The sequence below is a fragment of the Panthera pardus genome, unplaced genomic scaffold, assembly GCF_024362965.1.
Source record: "Panthera pardus isolate Hobbes unplaced genomic scaffold, ASM2436296v1 HiC_scaffold_18, whole genome shotgun sequence".
In the NCBI taxonomy this organism is placed as follows: domain Eukaryota; kingdom Metazoa; phylum Chordata; class Mammalia; order Carnivora; family Felidae; genus Panthera; species Panthera pardus.
In genome coordinates, this window is record NW_026526743.1 from 25,343,237 (window position 1) to 25,359,233 (window position 15,997).

At 35.5% G+C, this 15,997-nt stretch overlaps 1 protein-coding gene across 2 annotated transcripts in view; it reads right to left on the minus strand.

Moving 5' to 3' along the window:
- Positions 1–259: 259 nt before the first annotated feature.
- ITFG1 (integrin alpha FG-GAP repeat containing 1) overlaps positions 260–15,997 on the minus strand; it is a 349,880-nt gene continuing 334,142 nt past the window's right edge. For both annotated transcript variants that reach the window (XM_019456034.2, XM_019456037.2), the window contains 4 exons: positions 15,008–15,132; positions 8,378–8,460; positions 4,916–5,033; positions 260–1,678 (listed from right to left, as the gene is read on the minus strand). In XM_019456034.2, coding sequence (XP_019311579.1) covers positions 1,619–1,678; positions 4,916–5,033; positions 8,378–8,460; positions 15,008–15,132 — 386 coding nt within the window. In that variant the 3' untranslated portion in view covers positions 260–1,618. The remainder of the gene's footprint in view (positions 1,679–4,915; positions 5,034–8,377; positions 8,461–15,007; positions 15,133–15,997) is intronic.

A 15,997-nucleotide genomic window follows, 5' to 3' on the forward strand; every position in this document is an offset into this window, starting at 1 on the left:
AGTTTTAAACCTCATGCTGTATCAATTTATAGATACTCAGCCTAACAGTCTTTAGGGACAGCGTGGAATAGTGCCTGGCACAGTATTGCCGTTGATAACTATTTAGTGAATTTAACTAACTACTGTAGTCAGGGGATTCTTATCTTGCATGAACTCACAAGGAGGCAATGGGTGAATCAATTTTCCTCTGTCTCATGGTCCAGAAGGTGATTTAGACTTTATAATTAGTTACAAAATATTTACAAATTCACCAAAATACTTTGTTTCAATACACAGTATTTATTAAGGAGACATATTAACATGCATAGATGCACAAAGTAAACCACTTATACACATGCCATTCCCAGTGAATTGTGAAGAAAAAAATAACACAAAGAAAAAAATTAAATTTTGGGGGGTAAGTTTTTGTGTTTTATAGGCATCATATGTCCATTTGCACATTAGACAATCATTAGCACTGACATATAAACTTTTCCCAGTCTTAGGTTTAAATCTTAGGGTAACTTTTTGGTGAGGTGAAGTTCACAAAAATTTGCATTGAAGTGTGAGTGTAAATTAGAGAATGCTTTTGAGAATAAAAATGTGGTTGAAGATTTGCATTCTCAGATGCTATCTACAGCAGTTTCCTTTCAAGAAATCAAATACTCTTCATTATCACATGATTAGGATCAGTGTTCAAAAGAAAATTTTTAGTGCACGTTAATTCTTGGAGGGTACTATCATTTGTAGTTAATATGAGCAAGTAATAAATTGTTATATAAGATGTCAACCACCCTAAGAATTTAGGCTTTCCAAAGAATATGATTTCTTCATGCCTGAAAATAAAATTCTATTGAGTCTATATATTTTGATAATTAGTTGTAGAAGTCTGTAAAAAGCAAATCTAAAAATAGTAACAATGACAACTACCACTTAATTGAGCACTAACTCTGTGCTAGGCACCAAGCTAAGCACTTCACATTCATCATCCCATTTGATGTTGACAAACTCAAGTAAGTAGTATTCTTAGCCCCATTTGTAAACAAGAAAACTGAGGCTCACAGATTAAGCAATTAGCCAAATTCAATCACCTTGTGACTGGTGGAACTGGAAATTTAAGGCAAGTCTGTTGGACTGCAATTCCAAAGCCAGAGTACCCAATCACTACCCTGTGTGCCCTCAGTGAGTGATTCCTGGCCCACTGTGGCGAAGGTGAAATAACTTTATCTGTGATACATTCACAAAAGTATAATTTGCAGTTAGAAGAAAAAGCAAGACCAATTCAAATGGAACACAAAAATCCCTGCTCATTTATTTTTATTTATACATGTCTTTTTCCATCATCATTATTCTAATAAGATTATAAATACATAAACACCTGAGTACATGCAACACATTCCACAAAGGAACAAAAACATACAGCACATTTAAATAACCCAAATCTTTGTATACAAAGTGCTTTAAAAAAAGACCTTGTGACACATTCAGACCATATTTATTTGAATACTTTTCAATAATTACCAAAGGATACATCATTTATAAATAATATTCAAAATCCCCTATTTTCTTCTATCAGCCAAATTTAGTATTTCAATTAATCAAGTGAATAGCTGTTCCATCACATAATATTAAAGGCAAGTCACATAGCATCAAAATGAAACCGATGGGCTTCTTGTCGTTTTTCTCTATCATCTGCTTTCTGAAAAAGAATTTTAGACTAGGTTATAAATGATAGGAAAATGTCAATAAAAGCCATTTCTGAAATGTTAATTAAAAAAATCTTAAACCTCTAAGCTAGTAGTAGGTAAACGATGTGATTTTATTATGTAATAATGTTATGAAATTTTTGTAGTTTACAGTAGCTATTTTATAATTAAGAACCCACTAACTGAATTGAAAAACCAACTAGAATGGGCTAAATGGGTAAGGAGCACTAAGGAATCTACTCCTGATTGTTGCACTATATGTTAACTAATTTGGATGTAAATTTTAATAAGTAAAAAATACAATTAAAAAAACAAAGTACTGTCCAGGGGGAAGATAGATTTTCTTTTAAAGGGATAATAAACTCAAGAAAACAAAACAAAACAAACAAAAACTAAAAAAAAAAACAACAAAAAAACCCAACAAGAAATGTTCCTTTTCCTTAAATACTGAGTTGGTTATCATTTATTATTTATTTGAAAGTAGTAGTAAACATTTAATTCTACAAGGATGGAATTAACTATTTTTCCCATTCTTTCTTATTTTATTTTTTAATAAAGTTTATTTATTTTGAGAGAGACAGAGACAGTGCCAGCGGGGTAGGGGCAGAGAAAGAGAAAGAGAGGGAATCCCAAACAGGCTCTATACTATCAGTGCAGAGCCTGATGTGGGGCTTGAACTCATCAACTGTGAGATCATGACCTGAGCCAAAGCCAAGAGTTGGAAGCCTAACCAACTGAACCACCCAGGCACCCCAACTATTTTTCCCATTCTTAACACTATAAGCAAATCTAAGCAAAGTACGTTAATTATTTTTGCATTAACCTATTGATTTAGCATATATTCATTGACCTTCCACTCCCAGCAAAGTACTGTGCTTGGTATTTTGAGGGATTAGAAAAATCCTCAGTTTTGTATCTTGTTCTCAAGGAACTTAAAGCCTAGAAAGAAAAAAGCAAACCAGATTGAATTAACTGTATTTCAGGAAAAAAAAGTGAAAAATGTCACTAATATTCTGGGAGAGAGATTACTTCTAGGTTGGAGTGAGGAAAGGGAAAGCTTTGAAAAGATAGTAGTCATGGAAATGAGGGGGAGGGGCATTCATTCCAAACTGGGCATGAAATAGGTATAATCATGCCAAGTGGGGCAGAAGCATGGAATACTTGAAAGCAACTGGTAACAAATAAGGTTGGAAAGGTATATGGTGGAGTCCTATGGAAGTTCTAAGAATGATAGACTAAGGAGTTTACAGATTTTAGGCAAGAGATTTTTGAACAGAGGAGTGACATGATTAAGGCTAAACTTGATGATGAATAATATGGCAGCAGTGCAATCAATGAAGTGGAAAGGGAAAGAATGAACTCCGGGAGACCAGGCAGGACCTAACAAGGAGCTGAACCTAAAGCCCCTGGGAGTAAGAATGCAGATGTGGGGTCAGCTGCAGGGATTGCTATGGAATCAGAATCAGTGGGGCAACTGATCAAATTTTATAGTTAAGTAGGAAAGAAGACAAAGCTTTACAATATTGTTTGTTTTTTAAGTTTATTCCTTTTGAGACAGAGAAAGTGTACAAGCGGAGAAGGGCCAGAGAGAGAGAGGGAGAGAGAATCCTAAGCAGTCTCCACATCCAGCGCAGAGCCCTCCACTGGGGCTTGATCCCACAAACTGTGAGATCATGACCTGAGTTGAAATCCAGAGTCAAAGGGCTTAACCAACTGAGCCACCCAGGTGCCCCTACAATACTGGTTTTATGGTGCTTGTAAGTGATCTAGGTAGAGATGTCATGGAGACAGCTAGAAATGAGGGAAGAGACCTTTAGGGAGAGATGAGTGTTAGGGGTATTTGAAGTAATAGTGTGAAGTTATGCCTTTGGATAAAATTGGCAGGAAAACTGTACAAAGAAGACACCCTAAGGCAGACACTATGGTTAGGAAATGGTAGAAGGGAGCACCCAGCATAGGTGAAAGAGAAGTGGTCAGAAAGGTAGAAGAACCACAGTACCAGAGTGGAGCATATATGGTTAAATCCACATCTGTATTTAAAACTTCAATTTTCAGTCACTGAATCATTATTATAAGTCCACAATGTTTATCCTGTAATCAGATGATCTGAGGAATTAATGAAATTAATTTCCTTTCCTTTATAGGTCTAGAGCTATTTAATACTTCAGACTGTGTTCTGATACTTCTGGAAAAAAAGTATGTAGGATCACCCTTTATTTTACTGCTTAAGTTGCAATCTTAAAATTAACTGAATATGTAAGTTTCTGTTATCATTTTTGATGGAAAGGAGTAATTTTTGGGGAGAGACAAACCTATGAAAATTTATCAGAACAGTTAAATTTTTCTCTTTTTCATAAGTTAAAACAGCTAAAACACATGGTAAATTTAGTTAATAAAAAATAATTATAATGGGCATGACAATCCAAAGAGAGTAGTTACAAAAAAAAAAAAAAAAAGAAAACAGTTGTATGACACAAAGAAGACTTTTTTGGGGAACATTGTTGGAACCTGCTAGTTATATACTTTAATATATATTCCTATTAACACATGTATTTAATTCATATTCACATTTTCATAGAAATTGGTTTTTCAATTTATATCTCAACTGCTAGTAAATTTATGTGATAGCCTCTTCTTTCCTCCTCACAAACACTGTATAAAGAAAAACTATGTTTTTGGACTGTTGTTTTTAATTATTTAGGAGTTATACTAAAGAATAGAAATATGTTTAGTGCAAAGAATAGTTTACAAATAGAAAAGATGTTTATCACTTTAGTTGTTACTTCCCATCCAAACCTTGAGAAAATCATTTAACTTGTCTGTGTTTCAATTCTTTATATAGAGATAGCTGTTATTCCTGGAAAAAAGGGTTCATGGCTCTAAGTAGATCATAAACATAGGCTTGTTAAAAAAATTATTTTTCAGGACTTTATGAAATTGTTTCTAATTAAGTTTTTCTATATTTCTGGTAATTTTTGGGTGATCATTTTATTACTATTATACAGCACTGAAGTTTTAAAATAATTTTCTGTGATTTGTATGAATTGTTAAGAGACATTTGTAAGTTGAGAGGATGAAAGAAATTATCAGTAAGATGACATTATGGACAGAATGTGAAAAATCAGAAAATCTTAGTTATTTGAAAAAAGTTTAAAACATAATGTTTTTAGAGAGCAATGTATTACTATTCTAAGTTAACAAAAGTTAATGTTTCATTTAAATGAACAAACCTTTTCCTGCCAATGTAAAATGCCAATTATTGCCAAGATGAAAACACAGACACCGATGAGAGCTATAGCAGTAAGTAGGACGATGTTACTTGGTGTAAGGTACAGCTTGGCACTCCAGCTGTAGATAAAACAGAATCATTAAAATTACACATTTAAATGAAAAAATCACAAAATTCTACTGAGACCCAAAAGCAAATAGCTATTAACTAATGAAACAGTTGATTCATCAATTAATTCATTCTCCCAACTATCCATTCACTATAAATAAAACAACAGCACTTAAATTTAGATAGGGCTAAGAATATTAATGATCCTGCAGAGTTCAGATTTCACTCAGAGAACTGAAACAGAATAGAATTTTTGATGAGATGCTTCATTATTTTTCTTTGATCCTGTGAGAATTATTCTTAAGTGAACTTATTAAGGGTACTTAGGACAATCTTAGAGATTGTTTTTATGTCTTGATTTACTTGCTGAATTTGCAACCTTGAACTTCAAGACTATATAATTTTGATATCATGTCACCTTATTTTCTGATCCTTGTTCATATATGTACTATGGCCAACTAAAACAGCCATATAACTAAGTGGGTATAGCTAGATGGCTTGTGTAAAAACACTTCTACCATTTCTGTGCCATGTTGGAGGGTTTACATTACCACAATGACATTGAGACTTCTTACAAAATCACTTTTAGTCCCTCAGTGTTAATGACAATATACAGACTTTAGCATAAATAGAACTAGCTCTTTCTCTAAAACAGTCTACGTAATATGGCACTTGCAAACCTTGAAAAGCTTAAGGTCTATATCACCAACACTGCAGGTGGTTATATACAAAGAATTTTATTCTCCCTGAAAATAGATGATGGATATATTTTCATTTTAAAGTCACCTACTATTATTATATTACTGTCAATTTCTCCCTTTAGGTCTGTTAATGGTTGCTTTATATATTTAGGTGCTCCTAGGCTGGGTGCGTAAATATTTACAATTATTATATCCTCTGGGTTTTTTTGACTCTTGTGTTATTATGTAATGCCCTTCTTTGTCTTTTATTAAAGTCTTTGTTTTAAAATATTTTGTCTGATATATATATATATGATATATCATATATATGTATATATATACATATATATGTACACATATACATATACGTATATGTATATATATGTATATATATACATATATGTATATGTGTGTGTGTGTGTGTGTGTGTATATATATATATATATAGCTATCCAGCTTCTTTTTCTTTCCATTTGCATGAAACATCTTTTTTCCTTCCTTTGACTTTCAGTATGTGTGACTTTACATCTGAGGGGAGTCTCTTATAGGAAGCATATACATGGATTTTTAAAAAATATATTTAGCTTATTTTTATTTTAAAAGTTTAATAAAAGTAAGATCATTCCAATGAATAGCAAGTAGTAATTGACTTATTTTGGGATAATTAAAATTTATTGATCTGTAAGTTAGCCTCTAGTCAATAAATCTCAAAATACACCTCAAACTAAAATCAATTAACGTTTTTATTATGTACATAAATTTGAAAAGAACATTTCTTCAGAAAGAGCAAGAGAAACATGAAAAATGTTGAGATTATAAAAGAAAACTGTAACAGAATTTTCCAAAATTCAAAAGTAAGAAAACTAAGAAAATGAATACTGTTAGTTGAGGTTAGTTATTCTCAGTACCTTACTTCATACTTAAAAAAAAAAAAAAAAGTTCTTTCATGAGATTTTTTTGGCAGTTCTTTTAAAATAAACAACAAAAAAATGAAAAGACGTAAGAAAAAAATCTTGGTAAGAAAAAATATGGACAAAAGGCCAATGTTTAGTTTCTTATTCAGAAGCAATCAATTCTTACCAATTTCCTGCATATCCTTCCAGAGATATTCTATACATACATAGACATATATGCACAAATATCTTCTTCAAATCACAAATGGTTGCTTATTGTACATATTCTAAATGCATTTGCCTTTTATTGTCTTTTGCTTACCACTCTATTTTAAGAGATTGTTCTGTGTCACGATATTACACCACATAGAAGTACCATAATTTATATAGCTTCCTATGCATTGTGCAGATTTTTTAGTTTTGTTATAAATTTCATGTATAAAAAAGTAACAAACACATAATATAGACTCATTAAAAAATATCTGAACTCAGGCTATAACTGTTTCTAGAGATGTTCTCTCTTTTTAAAAAGATTTTATTTTTAAGTAATCTCTACACCCAACATGGGGCTTGACCCACAACCCCAAAATCCAGTCATCTGGTCCACTGGCGGAGCTAGCCAGGTGCCCCTCTACTGATGTTATCTTATTTCATGCCTAATGTTGTGATAAAGTTGTTTTCTTAAGTAGTTTGCTTCTAAAGCCCTTAAATCTACCATAAAATATATCCTGTAGTGAGCTGGTAAAGTGGCTCTCTGGGGTGGGGAAAAAAGACCTATTGGCAGTTGCCAATTTTCATGTTGTAAATACTCCCATCATAGCTGATTTTAATGTTACCTCACTGAACAGAGTGGGAAAAAGATGCATACCATCAGCTCATGAGATGGCATGAGCTGGTTCTAGCAAACCATTCAATATATTCCATTGAAAAATTTAATAAAGAACAATACAGCCTGGATTTTGAGAAGAAATGTAACAAAACAGCACCCTGCTGGTTACATATTCATAGATAAATTACACCCTTCCTCTTTGGTTATTTTCCAAAACTGATATCAGACTAACTTTAAGGACAATTTGTATTCTTTCCAATGAAACAAGTGTTAGTGAATACTTTCATTACCTACTTTTTAAAAATGATGGAATGAATCTAGTATTTTAAAGAAAAATGAACAAAGATAAGGAGTTAGATTTATGCTATTTTTACAGGAGGAATATATTCTGCTAAAGATAAAAACATCTACCTTTCACTGAAAATTTACTCTATGCTGGGCACTGTCTTAAACATATTTCATCTTCATCTTTTTAAGGTAGGTGTTCTACTTCCCACTTCACAAATGCAGAAATTGACCATCAGCAGCGGGTCTTAGTTTCTAGCTTAGGTCTGTTTGACTCCAAAACGTGTGCCTAACCACTGTGGGATATATACCACTTCTCTAAGCATTTATTAAAAAGATCAATGCTTATTGAAAAATTCAGCACTCTGAAATCTTAGAATTTATAGCTAGTGAACTGAAGATCAGTTTATTTAATCAGAATATATATAAATCCCTAATTAGTTAACCTGCTGTTTTTCTAATAGGGTTTAATTTGTTTTCCATAAAAAAAGTCAGGGACCTTTTGTGTAGGAATGTTTAGTCATTTAAGGTTTGCTGTAAGCAAATTAAATGATGGCACTCATGGGAACACAGCAGGAATAGAGACAGAGTTTTTAAAAGATGTAACTGTTTCTATGATTCTGAATTGACAGTATTTTTACCAAAATCAGTTCAAGCAAGGGCATTACCTTCGAGGAACATTGTGAGGATATGGAATGACAATTAGCTGGGAATTTGGAATGATTGCAGTCCACTCTTGTTTTCGTACAGACTGGAAAAAGAATGTTAAGAACATTTAACATCTAGTATACTTTAAAAACAATTATTAGATTAAATCGAAGATGGCGGCATAGGAGGACACTGGGCTCACCTCGTCCTGCTGATCGCTTCGATTCCACCCACATCTGCCTAAATAACCCAGAAAACTGCCAGAAGACTAGTCGAACAGACTCTCCAGAGCCAAGCGTAGACAAGAGGCCCATGGAAGAGGGTAGGAAGGGCAGAGAGACAGTGCGTGCTACACGGACTGGTAGGAGGGAGCTGGGGCGGTGGAGGGGCAGCCCACCTGGCAAGGCAGAGCCCCCGAAGTCTGGCTTGCAAAAGCAGAGGGGCCGGACCCTATGAGTTCTGACAGCCAGTGGGACTTACCATCTGGAATGTCAAAAGTCAACAGCTCTGCTCTCAGAGAGCGGGGAGGGCAAGAGGACACTGGAAGGGAGAGTTGTTGAGCCCCAGAACACAGAGCTCAGCTTGGCGGGAGACAAAGGCACTGGGAAGTGCCATTTCCCTCTCCCATCTCCCAGCTGAAATTCCAAAGGGAACCAGTTCCCCTCACCAAACTTGCTTGCACTGTGCAAATGCCCAACGCTGTTCTTCTGTGGATCCACGCCTCTGACGGGCCTACCTCCCTCCCCATGCTGCAGGGTTTCTCCCACAGGGGACCACCCATGGCAAACCTAGCTAAGCCTGCCCCTCCCGCCCCTGTGCACCTTGAAGATCCACCCCGGCTAATACGCCCTTGGCCATATCCCATTGAAGCAGCAGCACAAGCCTGGCAGTGTGCAAGTAGCCCAGACAGGGGCCACACCACTCCACAGTGAGTCCTGCCCTTGGGAGAAGGGAAGGTAAGGTACACACCAGTATGACTGTGGCCCCAGCGGTGAGCTGGGGACAGACATCGGGTCTGACTGCGGCCTCGCCCACCACACAAGTTACTCCTGATAGCACAAGAAGTGGCCTATAGTTTGGAGTTACCACAGGGACTACCCAAAATAACAAAACGGAAGAACTCTCCTCAAAAGAAGGTCCAGGAAGTAGCGACAGCTAATGAATTAATCAAAACTGATTTAAACAATATAATGGAATAAGAATTTATAATAATGGTCATAAAATTAATCACTGGGCTTGAAGAAAGCATAGAGGCCATCAGAGAATCTATTGCTACAGAGATGAATTAAAAAATGCTATAAATGAGGTGAAAAATAAATGGAGGCGGCCATAGCACGGATTGAAGAGGCAGAGGAGAGAATAGGTGAATTAGAAGATAAAATTATGGAAAAAGAGGAAGCTGAGAAAAAGAGAGATAAAAAAATCCAGGAGTATGAGGGGAGAATTAGAGAACTAAGTGATGCAATGAAACGGAACAATATCCATATCATGGGAATTCCAGAAGGAGGAAAGAGAAAAAGGGGCTGAAGGTGTACTTGAACAAATCATAGCTGAGACCTTCTCTGATCTGGGGAAGGAAAAAGGCATTGAAATCAAAGAGGCACAGAAAACCCCCTTCAGACGTAACTTGAATTGATCATCTGCACGACATATCAGAGTGAAACTGGCAAAATACAAGGATAAAGAGAAAATTCTGAAAGCAGCTAGGGATAAATAGGCTCTAACTTACAAAGGTAGACACATAATAGTAGTAGCAGACCAATCTACTGAAACTTGGCAGGCCAGAAAGGAATGGCAGGAAATCTTCAATATGACGAACAGAAAAAAAAAAAAAAAAAAGAAAGAAAGCAGCCAAGAATCCTTTATCCAGCAAGCCTGTCATTCAGAATAGAAGGACAGATAAAGATTTCCCCAAACAAACAAAAACTGAAGGAATTCATCACCACTAAACCAGCCCCAAAAGAGATCCTAAGGGGGATTCTGTGAGTGAAATGTTGCAAGGACCACAAAGGACCAGAGACATCACTACAAGCATGAAACCTACAGACATCACAATGACTCTAAACCCATATCTTTCTATAATAACACTGAATGTAAATGGACTGAATGCTCCAACCAAAAGACATAGGGTGTCAGAATGGACAAAAAAAAACAAGACCCATCTATTTGCTGTCGATAAGAGATTCATTTTAGACCTGAGGACACCTTCAGATTGAAAGTGAGGGGATGGAGAACTATCTATCATGCTACTGGAAGTCAAAAGAAAGCTGGAGTAGCCATACTTATATCAGACAAACTAGACTTTAAATTAAAAGTAAAAAGAGATGAAGAAGGGCATTATATAATAATCACAGGGTCTATCCATCAGGAAGAGCTAACAATTGTAAATCTATGTTCCGAATAAGGAGGCCCCAAATGTGTAAAACAATCACAAACATGAGCAACCTTATTGATAAGAATGTGGTAATTGCAGGGGACTTTAATACCCCACTTACAGCAATGGATAGATCATCTAGACACAGGATCAATAAAGAAACAATAGCCCTGAATGATACATTGGATCAGATGGACTTGACAGATATATTTAGAACTCTGCATCCCAAAGCAACAAAATATACTTTCTTCTTGAGTGCACACGGAACATTCTCCAAGATAGATCACACACGGGGTCACAAAACAGCCCTTCATAAGTATACAGGAATTGAGATCATACCATGCACACTTTCAGACCATGATGCTATGAAATTTGAAATCAACCACAGGAAAAAGTCTGGAAAACCTCCAAAAGCATGGAGGTTAAAGAACACCCTACTAAAGAATGAATGGGTCAACCAGGCAATTAGAGAAGAAATTAAAAAATATATGGAAACAAACGAAAATGAAAATACAACAATCCAAATGCTTTGGGATGCAGCGAAGGCAGTCCTGAGAGGAAAATACATTGCAATCCAGGCCTATCTCAAGAAACAAGAAAAATCCCAAATAGAAAATCTAACAGCACACCTAAAGGAAATAGAAGCAGAACAGCAAAGACACCCAAACCCAGCAGAAGAAGAGAAATAATAAAGATCAGAGCAGAATTAAACAATATAGAATCTAAAAAAACTGTAGAGCAGATCAATGAAAGCAAGAGTTGGCTTTTTGAAAAAATAAAATTGATAAACCTCTAGGCAGGCTTCTCAAAAAGGGAGACGACCCAAATTGATAAAATCACGAATGAAAATGGAATTATTACAACCAATCCCTCAGAAATACAAGCAATTATTAGGGAATACTATGAAAAACTATATGCCAACAAACTGGACAACCTGGAAGAAATGGAGAAATTCCTAAGCACCCACACAGTTCCAAAACTCAAACAGGAAGAAATAGAACACTTGAATGGACCCATAACCAGCAAGAAATGGAATCAGTTATCAAAACTCTCCCAACAAAGAAGAGTCCAGGACCAGATGGCTTCCCTGGGGAATTCTAACAGACATTTAAAGCAGAGATAATACCTATCCTTCTCAAGCTGTTCCAAAAAATGGAAAGGGAAGAAAACTTCCAGACTCACTCCATGAAGCCAGCATTCCTTTGATTCCCAAACCAGACAAAGACTCAGCAAAAAAGAGAACTACAGGCCAATATCCCTGATGAATATGGATGCAAAAATCCTCAATAAGACACTAGCAAATAGAATTCAACAGCATATAAAAAGAATTATTCACCATGATCAAGTGGGATTCATTCCTGGGATGCAGGGCTGGTTCAACATTTGCAAATCAATCAATGTGATACATCACATTAATAAAAGAAAACATAAGAACCATATGATCCTGTCAATCGATGCAGAAAAAGCATTTGACAAAATACAGCATCCTTTCTTAATAAAAACCCTCGAGAAAGTCAGCATAGAAGGAACATACTTAAACATCATAAAGCCATTTATGAAAGCCCACAGCTTAAATCATCCTCAATGGGGAAAAACTGAGAGCTTTCTCCCTGAGATCAGGAACACAACAGGGATGTCCACTCTCACCGCTGTTGTTTCACATAGTGTTGGAAGTGCTAGCATCAGCAATCAGACAACAAAAGGAAATCAAAGGCATCAAAATTGGCAAAGATGAAGTCAAGCTTTCACTTTTTGCAGATGACATGATACTATATATGGAAAACCCAACAGACTCCACCGAAAGTCTGCTAGAAGTGATACATGAATTCAGCAAAGTCGCAGGATACAAAATTAATGTACAGAAATCAGTTGCATTCCTTTACACTAACAATGAAGCAACAGAAAGACAAAGAAACCAATCCCATTTACAACTGAACTAAGAATCACAAAGATCTGTATGCTGAAAACTATAGAAAACTTATGAAGGAAATTGAAGAAGATACAATGAAATGGAAAAATATTCCATGCTCATGGATTAGAAGAATAAATATTGTTTGAATGTCAATACTACCCAAAGCAATCTACACATTCAATGCAATCCCAATCAAAATTGCACCAGCATTCTTATCGAAGCTAGAACAAGCAATCCTAAAATTTGTATGGAACCACAAAAGACCCTGAATAGCCAAAGTAATATTGAAAAAGACCAAAGTGGGAGGCATCCCAATCCCAGACTTTAGCCCTACTACAAAGCTGTAATCATCAAGGCAGCATGGTATTGGCACAAAAACAGACACATAGACATATGGAATAGAATAGAGACTCCAGAATTGGGCCCACAAAAGTACGGCCAAGTAATATTTGACAAAGCAGGAAAGAATATCCAATGGAAAAAAGACAGTCTCTTTAACAAATGGTGCTGGGAGAAGTGGACAGCAACATGCAGTAGAATTAAACTAGACCACTTTCTTACACCATACACAAAAATAAACTCAAAATGGATGAAGGACCTGAATGTGAGACAGGAAACCATCAAAACCCTAGAGTAGAAAGCAGGAAAAAAACCTCTCTGACCTCAGCCGCAGCAATTTCTTACTTGACACATCTCCAAAGGCAAGGGAATTAAAAGCAAAAATGAACTATTGGGACCTCATGAGATAAAAGGCTTCTGCACCGCAAAGTAAACAATCAACAAAACTAAAAGGCAACCAACGGAATGGGAAAAGATATTTGCAAATGACATATCGGACAAAGGGCTAGTATCCAAAATCTATAAAGACCTCACCAAACTCCTCACCCAAAAAACAAATAATCCAGTGAAGAAATGGGCAGAAGAAATGAATAGACACTTCTCTAAAGAAGACATCCAGATGGCCAACAGGCACATGAAAAGATACTCAATGTCGCTTCTCATCAGGGAAATACAAATCAAAACCACACTCAGATACCACCTCACGCCAGTCAGAGTGGCTAAAATGAACAAATAAGGAGACTATAGATGCTGGCGAGGATGTGGAGAAATGGGAACCCTCTTGCAGTGTTGGTGGGAATGCAAACTGGTGCAGCTGCTCTGGAAGAGTGTGGAGGTTCCTCAAAAAATTAAAAATAGACCTACCCTATGACCCAGCAATAGCACTGCTAGGAATTTACCCAAGGGATACAGGAGTGCTGATGCATAGGTGCACTTGTACCCCAATGTTTATAGCAGCACTTTCAACAATAGCCAAATTACGGAAAGAGCCTAAATGTCCATCAACTGATTAATTGATAAAGAAATGTTAGTTTATATATGCAATGGAATACTATTTGGCAATAAGAAAGAATGAAATATGGCCTTTTGTACAATGTGGATGCAACTGGAAAGTGTTATGTTAAGTGAAATAAGTCATACAGAGAAAGCAGATACCATATATTTTCACTCTTATGTGGATCCTGAGAAACTTAACAGAAGCCCATGGGGGAGGGGAAGGGGAAAAAAAAGTTAGAGAGGTAGGGAGCCAAACCATAAGAGACTTTTAAAAGTAGAATAAACTGAGGGTTGATGGGGGGTGGAAGGGAGGGGAAAGTGGGTGATGGGCATTGGGGGGGCACCTGTTGGGATGAGCACTGGCTATTGTATGGAAACCAATTTGACAATAAATTTCATATTAAAAAAACCCAAAAACCAAAAAAACCCCAATTATTATTATAAATAATTAAGGAAAAAGCTTAAGTGCTCCTTGATTAACTGAAATCCTATGTATGGATTAAGCTAAATTGATATATAATAAGCACCAAATAGGGCTCCTGTGCCCTGGTGGCAATTTTTTTTTTTTTTTTATCTTTTGAAGGATTATATTTCTGTCTCACAGATTTAATAATTCAACAAATACTTATTCAACAGTGTAGCAGGCATTGTTCAAAGTGCTATGTACAAATGCTGCTTGAAGCTAAAATTCGAGTGGAGGTGGAGTATGACAAACAAAATAAAATACATATTATGTTAGATATCAAGATGAAGAAAAAAAGGAGAAAAGAGGGATAGGGGGTCATGAGGTTTATGAGAGAGATGCTAGAAAACTATATCTTCTAATTATGACGTGTTCTATGTACGGCAAGTTTAGATAGATCACTATTTCTTTTTCTTAAGTCATTATGTCTATTTTTCTACATCTCTTTAAAGAGATTAAAAAAGTTTGAATTATTTGAATTCAAATATTCAAATTGTTGAATTCAAATACTAAATAGTGAATGTTAAAACACAGATTCATTGTAAACAAAATAAATTTTTACTCACCTTCTCTCCAGATGGACGGGGAATGCCAACATAAAGATGATCAAGAAAATTTGCACTTCGACCTAAACCAAGTACATTGTATGGTAGTTGGAGAGCTAAATGTGCTGACTGGCTGAGTTGTCCAGCTACATTTATTAAAAAAAAAAAAAAAGCATCTTTGTAAACATTGCTCTTATCAAACATTAAAATGATAAAAATGTTAATAATTTAGGTGCCAGAACTTAATTCTTTAAGGATAAAAATGTGAAATGAAATGTCTCGATTATTAACATTACTGATTCACTTTTCAAAGAAAGCAGGTTTATTGAGATATAATTCACATACCATAAACATCACCAACTTAAAATGTGTAGTTAGTGTTTTTGAGTATATTAAAAATGTTGTTGAACTATAACCACAAATTTTAGAAATTTTCATCACCCAAAAAGAAATCCCATACCCATTAGAAGTTACTCCTATTTCTAACCTTTACTCTTTCAGCTATGGGTAATCACTAATCAGTTTCTCTATAGATTTGCCTCTTCTAGAGATTCATATAAATACAATCATACAATGTGTGGTCTTTTTATGAATAATGCTGCTGTGTGAACATTCACATACAAGTCTTTGTGTCAACTAGTTTTCCAAAATGGCCACAGCATTCTATATTCTGTATTCCCACCAATAATGTAAGAAGGTTCCAAGTTTTCCACATCCTTGCTAATGCTTCCTCTGTCTTTTTGATCATAGCCATCCCAGTGGTTGTGAAGTGGTATTTCTCATTGTGGCTTTTTTTGCATTTACCTAATGCCTAATGATGCTGAGCTGCTTTTCAAGTGTTATTGGCTATTTATGTAGCTTCCTTTTCTGTTAAGGTTGGTAATAGTATCCTCTTTCATTATGGACTTTAGCAATTTGAGTCTTCTCTTTTTTTTTTTTTTGTCAGTCTAGCTAAAGGTTTGTAAATTTTGTTAATCTTAAAAAAATCTTTCAATTGGTTTTCTTTATGTT